Here is a 21,907-nt window from a genome sequence, read left to right as displayed (position 1 = left end):
AGACATTACTTTCCAATAGCCCCCATGACCTCCTCAGCCCAAGCTTGGCAACTAACAGCGCTTTTATCAATTCTGTACACAAAAAGACTTTGAAAGGACCAACGGTGTGGGGAGAGTTTGGGTGAGCCTGAACATAACAAACCGGGATCTACACATTTAAAGGTACTGCTTAAAATTTATGGAGGCATGTTTGGATGGGGGCCACAGTGAACAGCTTGGCCAGCTGAGCAACATCACAGCGGGACGCCTAATAAGCCCTGCGCAATTTTTCACCCCATATTTTATCAATAAAAAAGCAGTTTAAAGAGCCTCCCCCCGAACCACAGCCGCTGCACTGCCTGCCATCTGGAGCCCTCTTTCATTTTATAATCCAACTGTCATTAAAATGCTTCTTGGCAGTTTACAGCTCGTTCCCCCTGTGCAGATGTGGAAGCGGTCTTCAGACGGGGCCCGCTGATCAAAGCACTCAGGCTGTCAGACAGAACACTTACCACCCCCGGGCCGCCTCTGGTCCTGTCCTGGACTTAATGCCTGACATTATTTATTTATTTCCCCACTTCACTGTTTATCAGGTGCACCGCTCCCTGCTGCGCTCAGGTCAGATCCGGAGACGGAGAAGCAGCGGTGGCCCGGGGCTCTGAGGAGGGAGGAGGAAGTCGTAGGCTGGAAATGCTGTTAACCAAATCACTGTAGGGCAGATAGGGTAGAGTGGGAGGAAATATCTATGTCAGTTCAACAGTTAATACAGCAGTTTGCAAAATAGCGACACCTAGCGACAGTTTGCATAATGTTTATATCTTTACTGTAGAAATGAACGCAGTGTTGTAAAGTAACTTAAATGTGTACAAAATATGTATTAGTAGTCATTTTGAGTAACTGTATTCCAATGCAGTTATTCTTTCATGCAATTTATGCTAAACTGCACAGTATTGGTGAGAACATTTGAAAACACAGATTTTATGGTATACTTGTACTTGGTATGTAATACAGTACTCTGATAGGAATACATTTAAGTGTATTTTAATGGTGGTATCACATATTCTGTAACTGAATATCATTTTTGGTTTTACATTTTCAAAGCATTCTTTCAAACACTGACTGTACATATAATATATACGATACAGCTGTCAAAATGTGCCTCAGTTTGTTGTAAATACAGCAGTTTGCAACATATGGCTATATACATATATGGACAAAATCTGCATAAAACTAATATTACTTTAGTAAAAACTATTCTGAAACACATTTTAATCTATAATCCCACTGCAAATCAACCAACAACTGCAAACTGCCAAATATGCTTTTAAGAATTACTGCTCAGTTACAGGAGCTATATGTAGGCTTTGTACACTAATAACATGAGCGTTGTTGGCAGCAGAGCAGAGGTGATGGCAGTGCGCTCTAGCTGCTGGCCCTGGCGCTGTATCATATCACAGTGGCACATTCACAGACCGTGCACATGCCCGGCCCGCGGCACTGCCCGGAGACTGCACACCGATGTGGCCTGGCACGGCTGGCATGAATGCTCGGACCGGGTGTTGATTGAGCTCCCTTGAAGCCCCCGACGCGCGCCGTCTTTGTCTGGCAGTTGTCCCACAGTAAGAACTTGGGCCATATTCCGCCTGTCAGTGCCATGTGTTCGCTCCCCTCACAGCACAGCGGTTGATGCCACTCAAACCACCAGCATCACCGCTACCATCCCCCCTCTATCCTAACTCTCTCACATCCTGGCCTCTGGCATCTCTGCGGGCACCCGGGATCTAGCAGGTCTGCACTAATGAAGTCAAATTAATTTAATGGATGCCCGGTGCCGCCTGTGTCTGTGGCGCTTGGCAGGGGCGAGGTTTTATGGGCCGTCTCTGTCTGGCTGTGGCTCCCCAAACCCCCATGCAGAACCACAAGCTGCCATATACCTCTGCAGTGCACCAGGCCAAGTCACGGCTGTGCCAGTGCACCGGTTATGGCTGCTGTTCTTTCAGGTGCACAGAAGCAGAAGTCTAGAAAGAATCCAAATGAATACAACCAAACATACACCTTATGCTGGACCATTTCAGACAACCACAGTATGAGAAATAATGATTTGGTAATGCAAATATAAGGTTTAGATCCATAAAATTTTGGGTGTCTGTATCTCAGTTTGAGTCATGCAATGCCATAGTATGTGGGGCTCTCTAAAGTATTTTATCGATTGCCGTAAGCGTCGCTATCATTGACTAAACGTTGGCAGTCCACCTGCGCTTCATGTCGCAGTCTGTGTAAAGCTAAAAAATTCATCCATGTGAATATTAAAGTGCTTGCGTTATTTTGAGCTAAGACTGAGACAGATTTAACTACTTTCACAGTTTGAAAATTAGGTAATAAATCTAGTAATAATTCCATAGTTGCTGGTATTAAGTATTATGTCATATGTTTTTAAATTTTAGAGTTTTATTTTAACACTGAATATATATTTTTATGAAACACCATAACATAGCAATAAATTATGTTCCTTTCTGATTTGTTTTACAGTGCAGTCCAGTGGCAACCCTCACCCCTTCTCCCCCTGCCCCTACATCCAAAACCCCCTTGTTAACATCTAGTCCATGCTTTTACACAATAATTATTTTCTCTTCCTGTAATCTTTCCAACCATGTACCTTTCCCTGGCTGCCCTAGATCAAAGCGCCTGGATCAGTGCACGGGGGACTGCAGTGGCTGGGGTTTTTGGCATAATTGAAGGCAGCTGGCCCCAATGTGTGCATGTTCTCCTGGGTTTCTCTGCTTTCCACATCACAAATATATTCACCCACGGAAAGTTCCTCGGCGAGCCCAAGTGACGTGCCGGCCTACAGGGCTTGAGGTCTGGCTGTTGCCCACCCGATCCACAGGCATCCCAGTGTTTAGATTGACTGGAGATGCTAGAGTGGCAAGCTAAAGAAACAGATATGCCTGCGCAGTGGGTGGGAGGTGTTCAGTTATGGTGCTCATGGTGTTTTTTATAGTCCTTCAGTCCCAATGTACAAATGTAGACACAAGTTAAGGCCAATGTATGGATATAAAACATTAAATATAATCAAATTGTTATAATTGAATGCAGACCGCTGTTCAGACACTGGGCTAAAATTCCAACACATTGTTCTAACAAGTTTTTTTTTCTCAATAATTTCAAACTAATGTCCAGTTAGGATATTTAATAACTTGTGATAAAACCTCTAATAAAAGCTTTGGGTGACTTGATTAATGTAGCTGAAATGATTTTCTTATATAAAACTTGAACTGTTGAAACACAACCATGTTTAACCATATAACACCAACTCTCAATATTGTTTTCATATCCTAGTAATCAAAATTATGCAGTTAACAGATTTATTCCTGTCTCAATAAAAAAGTAACTCCTCATCTGAGTTGACATCAATTTCTATATTTATCCTAATTGCATTATGCCATTTTGTCGAGGAAGGAAAGGCGAGTCTTCTTTCATTAGAAGACTTGAGTGGAAAAGCCAAGTCTGACACAGAGCTTGAGTTTGCCAGCTTTAAACACACTCTATGTCTGTCTTGCATTTGGAGCTCACTGAAAATGTGCAAGTAATTACAGCCAAACCATGTTTATTGAATAAAACCCACTTAAGCATTATGTTTATGCACGATCAGAAACACTCACATCTCACATCCACATAAGACTGTGCCGTTTTTCCTCTTTTGCACACAACATCTGCACCCAATATGGTGTCGATTTTGCTTTTATTACTCATGTGGAAAATGTATATAGTGCTTGGATTGTTATTCAAACATGGGACATTTAAAAACAAGCTTGAGTTGGGTTGCTTTTAGGGCATCGTGGACACATACTGAAGACATTATAGGCTTGGTTTAGCGTTTTTTGTGACAGGAAAATCTAGTTAAAGCTAGTCATTGGTTGATTATATTGATATAACAGCATAGCCTTTACATACACAGTTGAATTTCCCTTGCACCAGCTATAACCTACAACGTGGCGTCAAATGTTTACCTTGTGAGCTATGTTGTCTTACGCCATACAGCTAAATATATTGCATGGTCGATGTAATATGGCTCAGCTGGAGTGACAACTTGTTTGATATGGCGTGCCTTGCTTTCTGTATCACCGTATCATTGAACTGACGAGAACTCAAGCAGAAAATTGTGCAATCAAGCATTTCACCTTGGCCTCGCACAAAAAACGAAAAAAATCTCCGCCCCCAAGACAGTTGTGTCGAAAACAGTGATGGACTTGGTTGAAGGTACAGGAAAACATAGCAAACCTTCGTGTTCATTGGAGCAAACAAAAGCTGCTCCAATAACGCGCGTTGAGCATGGCTGAGTGGTGACAGTTTCTCTCACAAGGAGTTAGCAGCTAAGACAGGTATGGCAGTGTGGGTGCTATGATTTTTACTGAACAAAAGAACGCCTATTTGTTCTATTAACACTGCCTGCCAACAATAACAGCTTCACGGCGAGGAGGCACTAAGCAAGAGAAGATTACAGTCTAAATGCCATGTTTGGTTTTCACACCTTCTCTGAGCTGAGCAATTGATGTGGCAGTTCGGCTGGCCACAACTTTTCTATTTCCATCACCAATGCCGTCATCGGTGTTTTATCCTGTAGGAAAGAGGTTGCACTGCAGGGTTTAGTAATGCAGTGGCTATGTCTCCCTGACCCCAGATGACAAGTATTGTAAATGACAAGTCTCTCCGCAGATGTCAGTTGGCTGCATCTGTTGGCTGGCCCTGAAGTCCGCCAACTCGTTCTGTCATCAAGTCGCGCCTACCCAACATGCACTGGGGCTGGTTCTTAACACTCAGTGAGTCCTATTACCCAAGACATACACTATTCCCTTTGGGCTATTGGTGGCAGTAATACAGAAAAATAAAACTGCCAAAAGTTTGATTATATTGGTAATGACAAATCCTTGAAATAGGTTGTGTCAGATGGCATTGTTGGAAGCGTTTGCTAACTGCAACAATAGAAATGTTGTTATAAACTGAATTTTTATACATTTGGTTTTGGAATCATGCTAAAGTTATCAAATGTCACGGGCTGCTATCCTCAAAAAATATTATTCAGACAACACATTTTTGTATATTTATGTTATTGAGATTTCCATCAACAGCCCATTTCATTGGGCTTGGGACAGGCACAAAAATAATATTCACATGATGCAAATAAAATTTTAAAAAGGACTATTAATTATCGGGTTTCTTGAAATGTACTACTACTGTGGCTCATTAAACTTTGACACTGCTGGCTTGTATCACGCTCACAAACAACACAACAGTCTTAAGAAGTCATTTTGGCCTTTATAGACAGATCCAAATGTGCTCCTGATCACCCCATACGTGTGCACTAAATGTACACCAGATGTGCATCTCCACAAGCCCAGCACACATGATTTGAAGCCGTCTAGAAATGAAAGCATGTTGCAAACAGCCCCATATAAATTAAAGGGATAAGTGTTTCCAGCTTTACTGTAATAGCTGCAGAGAAGGATTGTGAAACCACCTGAAGAAAATATATTACATGTTTGCATTTGGCACAACCACAAAGCAACAAGTCATCATTATTTCCCCGTAAAATGTTAATTATTTGGCTAAATCTAATAACAACCTAAATCCTTACCAGAAGGGCAAAGAAAATTGAGAGTCTCTCCTTGTTATGTGCGTGTTCTGTTTTAAGTTACTCGAAAAGAACAATGTCGACCAAAAACATGAAAACAGGAAGCTATAGACGGACGGAATAAGACAAAAGGTAGTCCGGAAAAATGACATCTCCATATTAAGGTCTGTGTTGCCGGCGTCAGTTCTAATTTGGCAGAGCCTGTGGGGAGCTGAATGCAAGCCGTCAGCTCCAGTCTCATCTCGTTCCTCCTCCATTTTGAATCAAGGCCGCCGAGTCCCAAGCTGGGGGAAAGGAATATTACTGGCAAATTGGTTTTAGATTAAAGGAGGTGGCGGGGCATTCTGCTTTCTCAGCTCTTTCCCAGGTGCACTTAATCTAATTTCATTAAAGAGATGAGGACGGATGATCACTTGTGTCGAAACATTAAGCTGCTGCGTTTTAGCCATGCATAAGAAAACGTTAAGGTTGTCAGTAAACCTGGCGGGTGGCCTGTTTGTTATTGAATATTATGGGGCTGAGCAACCAATGTAGGCCTGGCAGAGCTGCAGGGGGCAGAGAGGGAACGCACATGTGCAATCATACACATTAATATACATGAATACCTACTGTACTGAGTCCAGTGTAATACTGACAAGATGGGACTGTTAGGGTTTGCTTTTAGTTGAATCGTTGATAGATTGTACTTAATAGCAGTAAAAGGTCCATTGACTTCCTGTTCAAATCTGCAGGGCTGATTGGCATTCCTTAGTTCCTGACCATGTAAGACTTAGCTCAATTTAATGTATGCAAAATAGAAAGCTATTGACTCCCAGTGATTTGGCATGTTTTTATGTTGGATATAGTTTTTTACAGCCATATACTGAGTAGACTGGCAATGTGGGTGAAGTGTGTTGCTCAGGGGCACAAACACACCATTTTGGGTTAAAATCTCCATATTGTGTGTCATTCTGGTGAAGTTTCTAACCAAGACAGCATTTATGTATACTATCTGCAATTCATTCAGCACAGCAATTAGCCACTATCTCCTCCTCACTGGGAATTCTTGCAAAGTTGATACTGCGGTTGTAAGCTCGCTGTGTGTGCCTATAGTTGTAAAAGACATAACTCCAGTGCATCATGTGGGAGGATAGCACTGGCTGTCGAACCATTACAGATAAGCCACAGTAAAGACGCTCCGACACAGCGATATGGCATTCAGACGGCACGCGGCGGAGAGATAAGGGGGCCAGTGGAGGAATTAACGTGTCAATCAAATTCCGTGAGCCGCAATGGCAGACGAATACACCCAAGCCTTACCACGGGCTCCTGGGACCAGATGTGGTAATGGTCCTTGGAGACTCCCCGTGACACAGATACTCTCTCAGCTGTGAGTGACTGCCCGGCAAATAAGACCAAATAGAATTATCCCACTCTGGTGTCCACCGTGTCCATCTTTGTGGTTATATGAAGGCCATGGCAACACACCTTACACCTGGAGGCAAATATAAGTGGCCCATGGTAACGTTTCACAGATAATGCACTATTTGCACAGGAAGAAGGAATCTCAAGGAAACTGGAGGAGGCAGCGAGGATGGTAAAGTGGAGGTCTAATGGAGATAGGATGACACTTGAGGGGAGTGCGTGAACAAGCAGAGAAGGGATAAAGTCCACTCCATTTCTTTTCTGCCTCTCAAATGAAAGAAAATGATCATCTCGTGGTGAAGAATGTCAGATGTGTCACAGGTTGACAGGGCAGGAGTGCTTCATATATCACAGGTGCAGAGCAAGAAAGTGGGGACGTATTTACTGGATGTATAGCAATAATGTATAGTTTCGTCTTTTAAATCTCACTTAATAGCCAGGTTGAGCCTTCAATTTATTGTGCAATTGTCCAGTATAATGGCAGCATTATGGTTCAAGGTTAGATGAAGGACAGAGAATCATGGACAGTGTTTAAAGTGTGTTCCATAATTTACACATACAGTATAAGCCGTAATATAATGATGTCTATTATTACATACATTGACTCACATTTGTATTGCATTTTACAGGCTAGTTGTGATTGGCATAGATAAGTGGAATATATCATAGCAAGGTGGGAGAAGTGTCTTGCCAAGGGACACAACAACAATATTAACTGATAAGAACAGGATTCAAACCGCCAATAAATGAGCACGCTAACCACCAAGCAACTGCCAATAAAGTTATGTCTACCTACCCAATTGGTTTATTATTTCTAAAACTAAAATCCAAATTTACCCACTGACAGCTGTCTGGGAGATGACCTGCAGTCTCCAATGTATTCAGTTGTGACAGGCAGCGGAAACACATCAGCGGATGCTATCTCATGCATTGCTTTGATGGTTTCCCCATTCTGAAGAGACTTTTCTGATGGAGCCTCGTGTCACTTTTACTCACAGACAGAGGGGCTGATTGCACCCTGGGGCCACACCTGGAAACAATATTCTAATTACATTAATCTGTAAAATCCCAGCGACGTGGCGTTCAGGTGCCGCTAATCTGATGTGAAAGCAGCCTTTGTTACAGGGAGGATACAGGAGGAGCAGCACCTGTTTGGGCACAAATGTTGCTCAAAATTATGGCTGTCTAGTTATCCAGAGCCGGCAATTACAAATGACAGTTAGTCTCTTTTGCCCCGCATAGCACCATTTTACAATGCTTTTCTTTGCCAATTTTAATGATGACCTGTCAGAGCCTTTCTTCAAAGCAATATCATCAACAATTTGATACAGATAATTTAGAGCAGTCATCACCTTGGTTATGGAAATTATTCGTGAAAATAAATGGGCATTGCTTCACAAGGAGTTTCAACTTGCTACTCTGAGGTTTTTAGCCCATATACACATAATATTACGTACCACATGCACACCACATTTAGCACGTGTATAACTTGTGGCCAGTTCACCTTCCGCATTGGATTTTAACATCACACCACAACTTGCCTCTTGTCAACCACGATCAGCTACATATACACACAATGGCAACATATATCAAAACCTAAATGCAAGGAGCCCATACTACTCCAAAACTACCATACAACCCACTATATTTATCACATCTGCTTGTTATTTTTCTTTGACATCTTCTGTTGCATTGGGTGTCACAGCATGAAACCTTCATATATCCAATGTCAACATTTGTGACACAAAATGAAAGTGTTGCGTTACAATTGAGCAGGAAGAACCCTCCATCCCCCCCCTCCCTCCCTCCCGCCTCGACCCCCCACCGCGAGGCACATCCACCGTATGGAGACTGACAGCCCTTGCTACGTCTCTCCATCGTGTCAACTAGCTCGCGCCCTCAGTTCCTCCTCGCTTCAATGAAGAGATAAAAGCCTATTGACTTGCCGGGCTACAGTTAATGCAAATTGGGCCTCGCTATCAATGTATTATTTATGGGGTAGAGCTGCCGACGTTTTCCACAGAACTGGGAGCTAGGCTTACAGGAGATTAGGCATGCTATCTCATTCATTTAGCGCCGAGTAATTGCTAAAGCATGGAGGAATTAGGATGCTCCAGGTCCCCCCAAGGCGCTTCATCTTGTAACCAGGTGGCTGCCGTCGGCCAACCATCTTCACGTGTGAGATAAATAAGGTACAAAGAAGTGAGACCCAAGGCATGGTGGTATAGTCAGGATGTATAATTTATGTAATATTCACTTAATAGCATCGGAAACTGCTGCGGAGCTGATTACAGACAGACTTGTTTATCCATCCAACTCCCTCGAGACATTCTGTTTATATTTCATGTTGTTACCATTTGTCGTTAAGAGTAAGCAAAATCATCTGAAGTCCTGGGTAAAATAACAAACACATTTAATAAAAAGAGCATTGAAATGTGTTATTTTTGGTATGTTTTGGTCAATGCAGGATACAAGGATGGAAGTAGTAAAGTTCCAGATATTTCAACATATGTAAATTATGATTCCAATAGAAGTAAAAGAAAAATACTATTATTATTATCATTCATGATCGTGTATAGCATTACTGTCTTCTTCCAATGTGGATTTCGCCAGAGGCAGCAACAGAGCTATAACTACTGTAAAGATTAATGCATGTTGTTTTTATGTGAATAAGCACCAGTACATGCTGGTCATCCCACATTATGGCTATAGGTCTCTAAACACCGGAGGAGCTGGAGGAAGTGTCTGGGGTGTGGGAAGTCTGGCAGTCCCTGCTTAGACTGCTGCCCCCGCAACCCGGCCCCGGATAAGCGGAAGAAAATGGATGGCTGGATCTCTAAATAGCTCTGTAATAATTAACATATTTACAAGAAAAAACAATATCCCATAAACAACTTCAACTCAATTGTAAGGGCATTTTTCTAAACAATGCAACTCTCAACTGTTGTCAAACCAGTGCAGTTTATAACTTCCTCCAGTTTTAGACTTCTTTTTTCCTTGAGAGCTCAGATTTGTTATGCCTCATCCCTTTGACTTGCACATGGCAGGTGAACAAACCCAAACACCAAAAGCAGCCTTACCTTGTCGTCAATGTCAGTCTCGCTGTCACACTGCAAGAGAAAAAGAGACACAGGAAATATAAGGAATTATTCATTTGTGCCCCCCTGCTAGCAGCTCATAATCAGTGCAGATGTTATTTTTGTATGCACCCTCATTCACTGACAGCTTTCTTCAGCGCAAAACCGCATAAGGATGAAGAGGGGAAGGAAACTGTGGCAATGCGTGAGTGAGTGAGAGAGAGTTTGTTTCAAAAGCAAAGTATTGTAGGGTTTCAGTCTGCGATTCAATGTTGCAAATTTACAAAAGATGAAGAAGTGAATGCTACATGCTGGCTGCCTTGTATTATAAATGTTCAATGATGGCTTGTCGTTTAGCCTTTTAAGAGTGCTCGGAGACTGGGTGATAGTATCTCAAGGACACAGGGAGCTGGTGAATAGCTTTTAAGTGTGGTATTTCTGACAAGCAGCACTTTAATTTGTCAGACAGAGTAACGGCATAACACAAGAGCAGTATTCTCAAAAGCAACCAAAGGCCAAATTGTCTGCTATTGAAGGAAAAAATGAATTGGATTTTCTTAGTTAGTTATTATGAGTCGTTTTTCCCATTAACGCTCGTACTGATCAGGCAGTGGCATTACTGTTACAGACCAAGAGGTTAAGAACAGTGAAAATAGTTAGCACAACGGCCATTGATTTATTCATGCTAACAGGTAGAAAGGATGTTACTATAAATGCAAAAATGAAAGAAATATACAAATTTACGGTAAAATGTCTGTGTAATCCCTCAGTCATCCAAGTAGGGCCCATAGCAACCTTCTTTTGTTTAGTTTTCTGGAATAAACACATGGAATATAAAATAAATAATGACTTTTAGCTGTATGAATTGTCAAAAGCTAAATGTTAAAAAGTCTGTGCTACATGAGCTAATCTTTGCACATAGATTAATATAATTCAATCCTTTTCTAGGTATTTTGCAATCAATTTATATGGTTTTGCAGATCATAGTTGGCCTCCTGCATGCCCAAACAGCCCACTAATACTTGAAGCTAGATCTCGTAAGATTATATTCCTAAAATTCTTTTAAGGTGCAGTGTTACACAGAGCTTTCAGTTATAGGACGCTTAAGAATTGTGCAATCAAAAGCAGTGGCGTTCCTGTCTATCCAACTGAACCTCCCAGCAGGATGCACGAGGGTGGGAGTAACTCAAGCGAAGAGCCGCAAAGACAGAGGAAGAGGCCCCCGGTGAAAAAAAACTGCTTCCAATCTGTCAATTAAGTCCCTGTGGCACCATTTTTAAGTGGACTCTCTTTATTTACTTTGACTCCCTCTTTGAGCCGCACACAAAGACGAGGCATCCAGGTCAATGGAGCCACAGCAGTCCTTTGTCAAAGAGTGCGGTGGGTCCAAATGTGTAATTAAGTAACGAGAGTAATCAGTGTACAGGGCTCAGCAGCCAGGATCAGAGAGAGGAAAAGGAGGGAGGGGGTTCCAAGTTACTTCTGTGTAAAGACATGGGATACAGCATGAGAACTAAATAAGTATCTGGTTTACTGTGTGATTGTAATTAAAAGTACTATTTCCAATGTTTATGAGAATATTGTGCCAATGCTTTAAGTTAAATTCAAACTTATACTCTGAGATATTGTACAATGTTCCTTTATTTGCGTCTATGGAATCTAGAAAATACAGCATAGATGTTTAAGGTGCATTATGCAACTTTTCTAATGGTTGTTTTTTCTCCACATGGGATGTAACTGCTCTGAATAGCGTGTTCCACAGTATGGCATAAAAACCTAACTATCTCCATGAAGAAAAACAAGAGCAGCCACCAGTAATCCACCAGGCTAAGTTATAGGTCATTTGTGGACAGGCAAGCAAGAATGGATGCAGATTTTCACTATAGGCCTAGTGTCAGTATCATCGGAAGCCTAAAATCAAACTATGTTGTTGCTGTATAGTAGTATAGTGTTAATATACAGTTAGATCCTTTTATGCCTAGCACTATGCAGCTTTTTCGATGGGAGGCACATTTCCATGCATCATGCTGTCTGCTCTCTGAGAAAATGTTCGCAAACCCTAATTTAGGGGCTTGGGCTTGTCAAAAGACCTTCATTACAGACTGCTGGGCATTAAGACAGAAAGTGGCTTATGCTTACTGTCAATCAATTCCCCATTCAACTTGGGAATTCTGGACAAATTAATTGTTAGTCATTTCTATGCAGCTTGTTAGGACCGCATCACAACCTGTAATCATCACCATTTGTTCCCTCGCCACTCATTTTATCTACAAGGAAACACATTCAAACCCCAGTCCCGAGGGATGCGAAAATTACAAAAAAGGGAAAATTGATCCAGTCTGCACCTTCACCCAGCCTCAAGGCGACGAACGAAAACATATTTTTAGCATGCAGTTGGTCAGACCATCTCCCAGTAGCTGCAAACTCTCCTCTACTGGTTTAAACTCGGGGTGATTGAGAACCAACTATCTATTCCCAGGTTGCATGTTTGGCCTTGTTGTTGGAGAAGTAGCCATGACACCAGAGATGAGGCCTCACAAGCCCGGAGCTGGCGAGAAGGAAAAATAATATTACAAGAGCACAGCATGGGGCTTATCCTTTTACAAGAAGCATAGCACTGCAGTAGAGTGTGAAGACGAATACTGGCTGTAGCTCAGACAGAGATCCACCGCGACACAGCACAGCGGGGAAGGCAGAGGCATGAGGGGGAACTGAAAAGCAGTGGGAGTGCGATCATTGAGAAGACAAGATGGATGCAGGGAATCAAAGTCTAATTTTAGTAACATGCAATTGTATTCTTGGTTTTGTTTAAGGAGATGTTAGCATCATGTCAAGTTTTGGGAGTTTTAAGGCACTACTTAATTAGTTTATGACCCTTTTACAGTGATTTACTACAATTGCAGATACTAACTAGCCTATGACGTTTTGAAGTTCAGATTCTGAGTTATTTTGTGAATTTCTTACATTGCTTCAACCTTCTATGATACTATTAGAGTAGGGCTGTCAAAAAAGGTACCTTGTTTCTAATCGCTAAAAAATACAGTCATAGTACTAATTTCGAAAATCTATGCGTGGATTATTATTATGGTATTTAAATAGTTATTGGGCCTTTTCTTTAGACGATTTGAAATAGTAGTATCATGACAACAGTATCATAGACTAAAAAATCTTGAAATCTAAGATATTTTTGCTATACTAAACGTGACTAAAGTATCAGATTGGAGGAATAAGTTGTTGAGAGTTACATGGAAATGCACTAAGGGGACATCAGTGTGTGCAGCTACTATCAGAATATCAAATGGTGAAAACGCAAAAACCACCACTCTGAGCACAAAGCTCCCTAAACAGCAGGTTTGGTGGTCAGCTGGGACGTTGTTAAAATCGGAGAGAAATGCTGCTCGCTAAGTTGCTTGACAGTTGCTGAGCCCCCAGTGGTTCCCGTCTCTCATACGTCCATGCTCGCTTCCACACGAGCCCCCTGAAATACGGGGGAAAAAAAATCTGGCTAAGTCTTCAGAGGCAGAGAGCAAGCAGCAACATCTGCACCTGGCAACTGGAAGCATCCAAAGGTACCAAGGGAGCGACCCAGGCCCTCCCACCTCTCCCGCTCTCTGCCAGCACATCAGACGGATGCGTTTGACATTTACACAGCTTTCAACACTTCAGAGGCGCTAGATTTATTCTGCCAGAAACCCTGTCTGGAGCCATGCCTCGACCTCGAGCGAGCCCCCATGACAACCTCGCAGCTTAGCCCTAAAACAAGCCACGAGTAAGGAGAGGGAAAGGAGGAGAAGACTGGTCAATACTCCTGGACAGTTTCTAATAGACGTGTAATGGAAAGACAATAGGAGCGCATTAAAATGATTGGCCAAATGCATCACATAGTTCCACTCAGTCACACTCCGAAGACGATCTGCCATGATTCTGCCCATGAGAAAAATGCTGGCATTGTGTCAGCGTCTGAATACTGAATAGATGCGTCACAGCTTATAATTTAGCTGTTTTACATTTTTGTTTTTTGTATAAAATGGCATATCCAATGAAAACAAAATAACATTGGTTAATAAACTTCATTCTATTCATCTTGATGGGTTGTCACTGGAAATCAACTAACCAGATTTCTATCGAGATGCACCATTTATCTCGGCTTGAGACAGGTGCAAAGAGTACACTGGCTTTCTAGATTAATTCAGACAAAACTAAACACACATAACTGAAAGGTGTCAACAAGGTGGATAAGGTGCTTCTAGGAACTGATGTCCGGAGAAATCTGAAAGGTCAATCGCTTAACCTGACATTTAGTTCAAGTGGATAAATGTGTCAAACTAACAATACAGCAATTCTGGCATCCTGACAGCGTTGTAAAAATAGCTTCAATTTAGAGGCCATCTTTGGTGGAACATACACAGAAATCGCCCTGATTGTATGGAGGAGAAAAGTGACAAAGCCCGATCTCCTGGAGTGAGAGCACACAGAGAGGGTAATGGGCCATTTAGATAGTCCAGGACCAAAGCAGAATCTGATACTGCTGGAACAACACCAATTTCCTCCTGCAATTTCCCTCCCATGGATGCTGGGATGAGGTCTGAGGATGCTGGCGTGGTGGGGACATGAAAGCACAGGTTGGGGTCCACTTGGGGACCTCCTGCCAAGACATCAGCGGGAGATCTGTCTCTATGCTCGGGGTGAGGCCTTACTTCAACCTCCCTTACATCATTTATCTACTGGATGTTTTTACGTTTTCTAACATAAAGTGCCACTAAGAATAATGAGGCATGACAAGGTTGACTAGGTGTTGTGCTGGAATATCATTTTGGTTTGACATTTCAATGGTGATATGTGGCTAGAACCTTTCCCAACAATGACAGGCTTGTCAATGCTATATTGCACTCAGATTATTAGGTCATCAAACACCCACTGGTCAGCGGGAGCTAGCTGCAAAATTGGTAACAAAAAATTGTGAGAATACATTAGAGTCTGGTCAAGCAATGAAAATGTAAAAGAAGTATCCAAAAGTTCCTTAGTAGGTTAAAAGGTTATACAGTGTGTACTTCTCTTTAGCTGTTATCACTGTGGATGTAGTTTCAGCTATTAACTAACATTCCTCGTCCTCAAACATACAAGTGCACTGTGTTTAACTTGTACCTGCAGCAAAAGAAAACAAGTGATTGCTCTTGACCCCTCTGGCTGTATCTAAAAGCACCAGCGAGCAAAGTCATTTGATCACAGGATCAAATCTATAGAGCCATTTGACCTCTGACCTCACCAGCAAGCAGCAAGGGAAGTCAGCTGATTACCGCGGGTCAGGCTAGGAGCTCTGGATTAGGAAAGTATTGATCCAGCTGAAGATGTAGGCTCTGGAGGGAATGAGATTGAGAGAAAAAGCTCTGCCGGCTAGAAATAATATCGACCAGCAGAAGAGGCAGACAGGCTTCACGTAAAAGCATATTTGAGCCGGAGACCTCTGAGTTGGCTGTGTAAACACAGAGATGGCTTCTCTTACAGAGGCCCAGTGAAAGAGGACCGAGGGAGAGTGAGGGTACAGCAGAACTGAAGCAGACAAGCTCTTTGCATTAGCCAGACACACAGGGCTCTGGCTCCGAGCTGACACACTTAAAGGAAGAGCCAGAGGGGGCCATGTAAATCAAGCCTGGCTGAGGAAAAGATATAGTTCTACCCTGAGGCCAAACGAAGCAGACTTTTACATTACCCTGAGTCCATGTAAACAGCAGTGAGACCTGGCAGCGCTCTGCTTCACTTCCATGCAAAGTATGTGGTCGGGCTGAGAAGGGAGGGGGCGGAGGCCAGCACAGACAGATTGATGGTGATAGTGCTATGGGGTAAGAGCTGCTCCTGCTTTCTTCAGTAAATTAAAGGGCCGCCTTGTCCTTTCCAACAAGAAATCCCTCAACCTTTGCTTTCAGCACTCACTGGGGGCCTGACAGAGCGCTGGGCTGCTGCTGTGATGCTCAGAGTGCTTCAGCCAGTGAAAAACAGACAGTAATGGCAGATGTACGAGGGAACAGGGAGCATTTCTTCAGCTGCAGAGAAAGTGCCAGGAACCTGAAGGGACGGGGAATACACAACTGTGTTATGAATATAGTCATAGAAGAAAAATGAGGACATTCTGAAGGTAAAGGGGGAAAACACTGATTTATGTTTTTTGTACTTCATCTTTTATAAGGCTCCCTTTGGCTTTTCTTGTCTCTGCTGACCATGTGACTGTGCTATCTCGCCTCTGAATTTGAAAACACATCCAGAGAAAACCCTTAGCACCTCCTGTGTTTTGACATGGCCCGGGGCCCGCTGCTGCTGAGCTGTAGCGCACACACTGGGCATTGGAAATTTAAGTCAGGCGTAGGAGAAATTAGGCGAGGAGGCACGGAAATGGGATGTTGACTTGAACTGGCCCCGGGGGCAGCTGAGAGTCTCCCTGTGCAGCTCCGCTGGCTGCCTGACAGTTTGATGGAGCGAGTGGAGGCTTCCCCGCGGCCCCAGTGCCGTCGCTAACACTGATGTAGCTCAGTGAGGAACAGATTGAGCCTCCAGGCAGAGCTCTGTACTACTCCCCTCCTCTCTCATTCGCTCTCAGTGCTGCTACTACCAGCTCTTCCTCTCTAATCCTGTCAGGCCGCACAGATATGCACACAAGCACTGTAGCATGTAGCGCACACAAACCACTGTATCACACTTTACATTTGTGGAAACACAAATCTTGGCTCATGTCTCTGACTGGTCCCTGCATCAGTAATGTGATGAGCAGTGCAGATGCTGTTTACTGGACTCTGGCTGACAGGGGGCAGAGTGGGAGGTAGGGATGAAATGAGAGCAGAAGAAGGTAGAGTCCGGGGCTGGCAGGCCACAGCCTAATGAAAAGAATCTGGCGCAACCCACTGTGTGCTGGTCATGAGAAGCATGTGCCGCCGGGGGCTCTCCTGCTAATTTCAGGGGGCAGCCAAGCGTTTCACGCTTGACTTGTCATTGGGCCAGAGGGGGCATTCACAGTGGGTGACAGCAATTGGGAGAGAGCGGGAGGGGCTTTTTGGAGGAGTGACGAGAGAGGCTGAGCCCCCCTCCCCCCTCCATACGCCCTGTTCCCTCTGCCATGATCAAACGTTATTGTAGGCAACAGCATTACAAATGGGTGTCCTGTGGCAAAGGCTGGGATGATTGTAGCTCTCTCTCTGCTGCATTCTCTCCTCAGGTGGCTGTGAGCACACTCCACTGCTGTAGAGTTAACAAGACAGAGAGAGGAATCAGAAATAGACCACTCTGTCACTACCCTAAATAATGGAGTTATTTTATGTAACATCTAACAGGCTTCACTAAATTATGACCTGCTTCAGTCACAGACATGTCCTTGGTGTTTAAAGTAGATTTTATTGGCAAGCCCTTTGGAGGTGAAACTGATGGACACATTGGTAATCAGAAGAATCGACTGCCCTAAGGATTCGGTGTGCCCTTGGGAATTATCTCTGAACTCGGTGAGATAAAATGGCTACAAAGTCAGTAAAAATCATTAGAGTATTAAGAACGGAGGAGGACGAGGTTGGGCCGATATGGTAATAGCCTCGGCTCTTAAGGCTCCTGAACTGTGCTTTAAGCCAGAACAAGTTGATCGGCAGGCAGTTATTGCAGACTATGTACTCAAGTTCATGACTGACAGTAAAAAAGTGGTTTCAGTGAGATAATTACAATAATTAAAGTTTTCCCCATGTCTTGAAAAACATATGGCAACCGTTGAAGAGAGCTTGAGAGGTTGGACGTGTTGAGAAGGAAGTGTGGTTCTATAACTCTGCGAGAAAAGTATTTTATGAAGCAAGCTGACAAAATCAGAGACATGAGAAAAGTGTGTGAAAACAGAGAGTGGAGAAGCAGAGAAGAGTACAGGAGGCATCTTCAGGGCTGTGAATAATTTAGGAGGGCACTGGGGAGACGAGACAAAGATGAACACAAAACACTGGCAGCATTTGACCTCGAGCTGCCACTACATCAGTGCACACATCACAGACAACTCCGTGTTCTCTCCCTTCTCCCTCCTCTCTCTTCTGCTCTTCATCTGCCTCCCTCTGTGTCAGCCCGGAAACAGCTGTATGCAAGTCTTGTTTCACCTCACAGTCTATGAAACTCAACAGAATAGCTGACAACTCAGTTCGCCCATGCAGGAGCCGTATCTTGCTCCCTACACGGGGTAAGATCAGAGCAGTCAGAGGAGCCTTGAACAAAATAGAGACAGGATGTGAACTTGAGCACAGTCCACCTGTCTGTCCATCCCTGTTTCAGGCAGCCAGCAAATTAGCAAGGAAAGAAAAGAACACGCCAATGATATAGGACATGCTTAATCAATCTATGGGCTACCCTTGGGCCTATATTACACTATACTCTGATCTGTTACGATGTTGTTTCGTCATCAAAAACATATCTGGAGTTTTGTTAGTTCTTGTTATTCACACGCAAACCCTGCATATTTAGGATGAGTTCTCTCAAGAGGAAAGCACTCATGTCATGTGATAATACAGAAGGTGCTCCACTGTCTTTTTTTTAAAACTCCATACACCTTCACTTGAATAATTTGGGTGATTTCAGCCCTGGAATTACCTATCTCTAGTTAAATGTAAAAAGGTAGCTGTTAACTAGAAAACTACCATTACATGACATCACAAGGTGGAACAGGGTATTTTGAGCTTTGGAGGTGGAGACAGACTAAAAATAAAGGATTACTCATACATATGTAAATGAAACAAATGATGAGATAACATTATAACATGGTTTAAAGCTCACAAGAATCGATTTTCGAGTAATATAGGACCTTTAACTGTATGCTACATGGTTGTTTACAATGTTTTTTTTCAGTAATTACAAATGGACTTGAATAAATGCAAAATAGATACATTTAATGGCATACTGTGGAATTCTTGGCAAAACAATATAATGAAGACAGGCAGGTTAACTCTAATACTGTTACTAGTTCATTTTAAACCATTTGCAATAGTCCAAAGTTATTGTTAATTTTCCTAATGTCTTGCTTTTAACGGATATCTGCACCGTGCAAGACAAATGTAACTTTACCACATGAGAAAAATAGTGTACAGCAGCCACTAAACACTTATGTGGTCAACTTCAATCTCAAAGTCAGTTATTCTGATTTCTTGCCAATATAATAATTACACTGACACAAATGGACTTGTAGAATAAATAAAGTGACATATCCAGCTCTGGCCCTGACACCTCTGGGCGCCCGTGCAGAAGGTACCGTGGCCGGATGCAGTAAATAACAGGTGCACCATCATTAGGCATGCAAGAGGTTAAATACAGCCAGTTCATGAATCGCCTTCACCAGCTAAACTGTTGGTGGTGGAGTGTAATGTGTGGACATGGGGCAGCAAGCACAACCCAGAAATAGCAATAAGTAGGGGGGATTTATTACTGCAATTAAGGACACACACATTAAAAAAGGAACCTTGAAAAAGTCTTAAAACATGCAAACAAGCCAACTTCTATTTTAGTTCTCCCACTTCTCTCCCCTCTGCTCCTTCCACTCCCACTGTCTCCTGCTCAGCCTCCATGGCGGATATTAATGGGACATCCCTTGTTTGTAAATGTGCCAAGTTGTGTGCACCACTGCGGGCTGTCTATTATAGCAAGCCTCTGGGGCAGCTTATCCATATGGCGCCGCATATGGCACTCAGCAGCATCAATTAATGTTGTTATAATACTGATTTTTATGAGCTGGGGTTTTTGCTCCCCTCCCCACTCGGTGCAATAGATGCCTACAGCACGGAGGAGCTTTGAACTGTCAACAACAAACAACTAACAAGCAGGAGAGCTTGCAGAAAGTTTTTTGTTTCCTTGAGATCTTGCTGTTCTGACATGACGGGACTCAAATAACTTCAACGTTACTTTGAGCTACAGAGAATTTTCACAGCATTATTTCAATACATTTGCCAGTAAAGTGCGATATAACATGAGAGAAATGCAGGTGAAAACTAGAGCGACAATTACTCTAGAAAGCATTACATATTCAGAGTTTAATGGGGCGCGGAGATCACATCTTGTTGTTTTGGTCAGATTAAGCCAGCATCATTGGCTATTTAATGTGGCAAATTAGGTGTGTTTATGCACAAAGTAATAGGCAGATGGGAGCGAGAAGTAAACTCAAGGAGCTCTTTTGTTCCCTGGTATCTTTGGTGGATGATCTGACAGAGAAAGGAACAAGAGAAAAAAAAACAAAAAACTTAAAAGCCCGAAGTCACACTAGTCTTGTCATTGATGCTACAATTAGAGACTAGATCATTCAAGCTTTTCAGTAGGGAACATCTCTCCACTACTCTATGGAACTCCTTGGTTTGCACTCAGAAGCATTGGTTTTAAAACGTTTCGGATGGCTAATCACTCCCACGATGAAAGGGTCCCAGCATGTTCGTTTGTCTCTATGCGGGGTGCTTCCCTTGCCGTTACCCGCTCTCTGATTCCGATTGTTTTTGTTCGTTTCTCGAGCGGCAGGCGGGTGAGGCGAGCTGGCAGACAAGCACGGGTGTTTGAAGGTGCAGTCAGAACCGGAGAGCAGGCCTGATGCTTTGTAGTGATATTTCCAGCAGCACAATCTCATTACTTTTTGACGTGGGAGATGCGTGCAGAGGTGGATTGTCATTTCACGCTGTCGAAAGTTCTGTGAGGCAAAGGAGACGGGAATGGAACTTCAATGACCTGCATGCCTCGGGCTCATCAAGTCTGAATATATTAAACTGAGAGCATCCTTGGATGTGCCTGTAAAGTTAACCTCTGCACTTAAGGAGGTATCTGTTTATCTGGAAATTATAATGATCATGAAACTCAACATTAAGAGTTTATCCATTTAGATGGCAGGCTAAGTAAACAGGTCCTTTGTGGCTGAAGATAAAAAGGCATACACCCAAAGCTTCCGACAGCGACTGAGCCCTGGACACTTTCACATGGGAGATCAGTAGCAGCTCCTTCCAAAGGGGAAAAAAGGGTGTCCCCCGAAGTCAATTTCACACGGAGTTCTTTGAATGGAGAGAAAACTTTGTGGCTGCCAGAAACTGATTGAAGCGCATGGTTACCGGGCAAACTCCAGCTTGTTGCTGTGGCGACTGTCCCAAAGTGCTTCCTGGGTAATTTTCGAGGTCACTGGTTTGTGCACGCCTATGTGGTGCAGATGGGCCCACCCTCATTCATGGCCCAGGAGGAGTGCTTTCATTAGCTCCACTGAATAGCTGCATTCATCCCCTTCACCTCAATTGGTCACGCTGCGTCTCCACAGAGGGCCCGGGACAAACTTTTCTCTCTTTGCCCTCCGTGATCTGCCACGCACCACCCACCTTCGTCATGCTTCACTTTTGTTTGGGACCATGCTCAGGCCCCAGGATCATCTCAAAACCACCGTAGAGCCACAGATGAAATCTACTGACACAACTCAGTTTGTTTAGTGCTATAAACTTAAAAGCCAGTGCATGACATCAAACCACAGCAAATTATTCGGTAAGTTACTGCTGAAAAACTGATTTCATGTTATGCTATTTTCATGAAGTGCAGATAATTCTGGCTGTCCAGTTTTATGTTCAGCTCAAAGGAATGCCTCTAGTGAAAGTTGGAGCTCAACCTTAAGTTACCTCTGTGTCCCAAGAGATATCTGAACCACTGCAGTGCTTAACTATAGAGGTGGCTTCTCTCCTCTGCTGATTTTGGCCCTCAAGTCCTGTGCCTGGCCTAGTGAGAAGTGACTAATTGTCTTGAGTAGTTAGTGTGCGAGCTAGGATCCACTCCAGCTGATGACAGGGTGCACAATAATTCAGCT

The 21,907-nt window shown here is 43.2% G+C and overlaps 1 protein-coding gene across 1 annotated transcript in view; it reads right to left on the bottom strand.

Moving 5' to 3' along the window:
* Positions 1-21,907, bottom strand: part of fbrsl1 (fibrosin-like 1) — a 352,410-nt gene that overhangs the window by 77,589 nt on the left and 252,914 nt on the right. The window contains exon 6 of the mRNA XM_055223996.1: positions 10,096-10,125. Within this exon, the coding sequence (XP_055079971.1) occupies positions 10,096-10,125 (30 nt within the window). The remainder of the gene's footprint in view (positions 1-10,095; positions 10,126-21,907) is intronic.

This window comes from Periophthalmus magnuspinnatus, chromosome 9 (genome assembly GCF_009829125.3).
Source record: "Periophthalmus magnuspinnatus isolate fPerMag1 chromosome 9, fPerMag1.2.pri, whole genome shotgun sequence".
Taxonomy (NCBI): Eukaryota; Metazoa; Chordata; class Actinopteri; order Gobiiformes; family Gobiidae; genus Periophthalmus; species Periophthalmus magnuspinnatus.
This window is presented reverse-complemented; position numbering and strand designations above follow the sequence as displayed.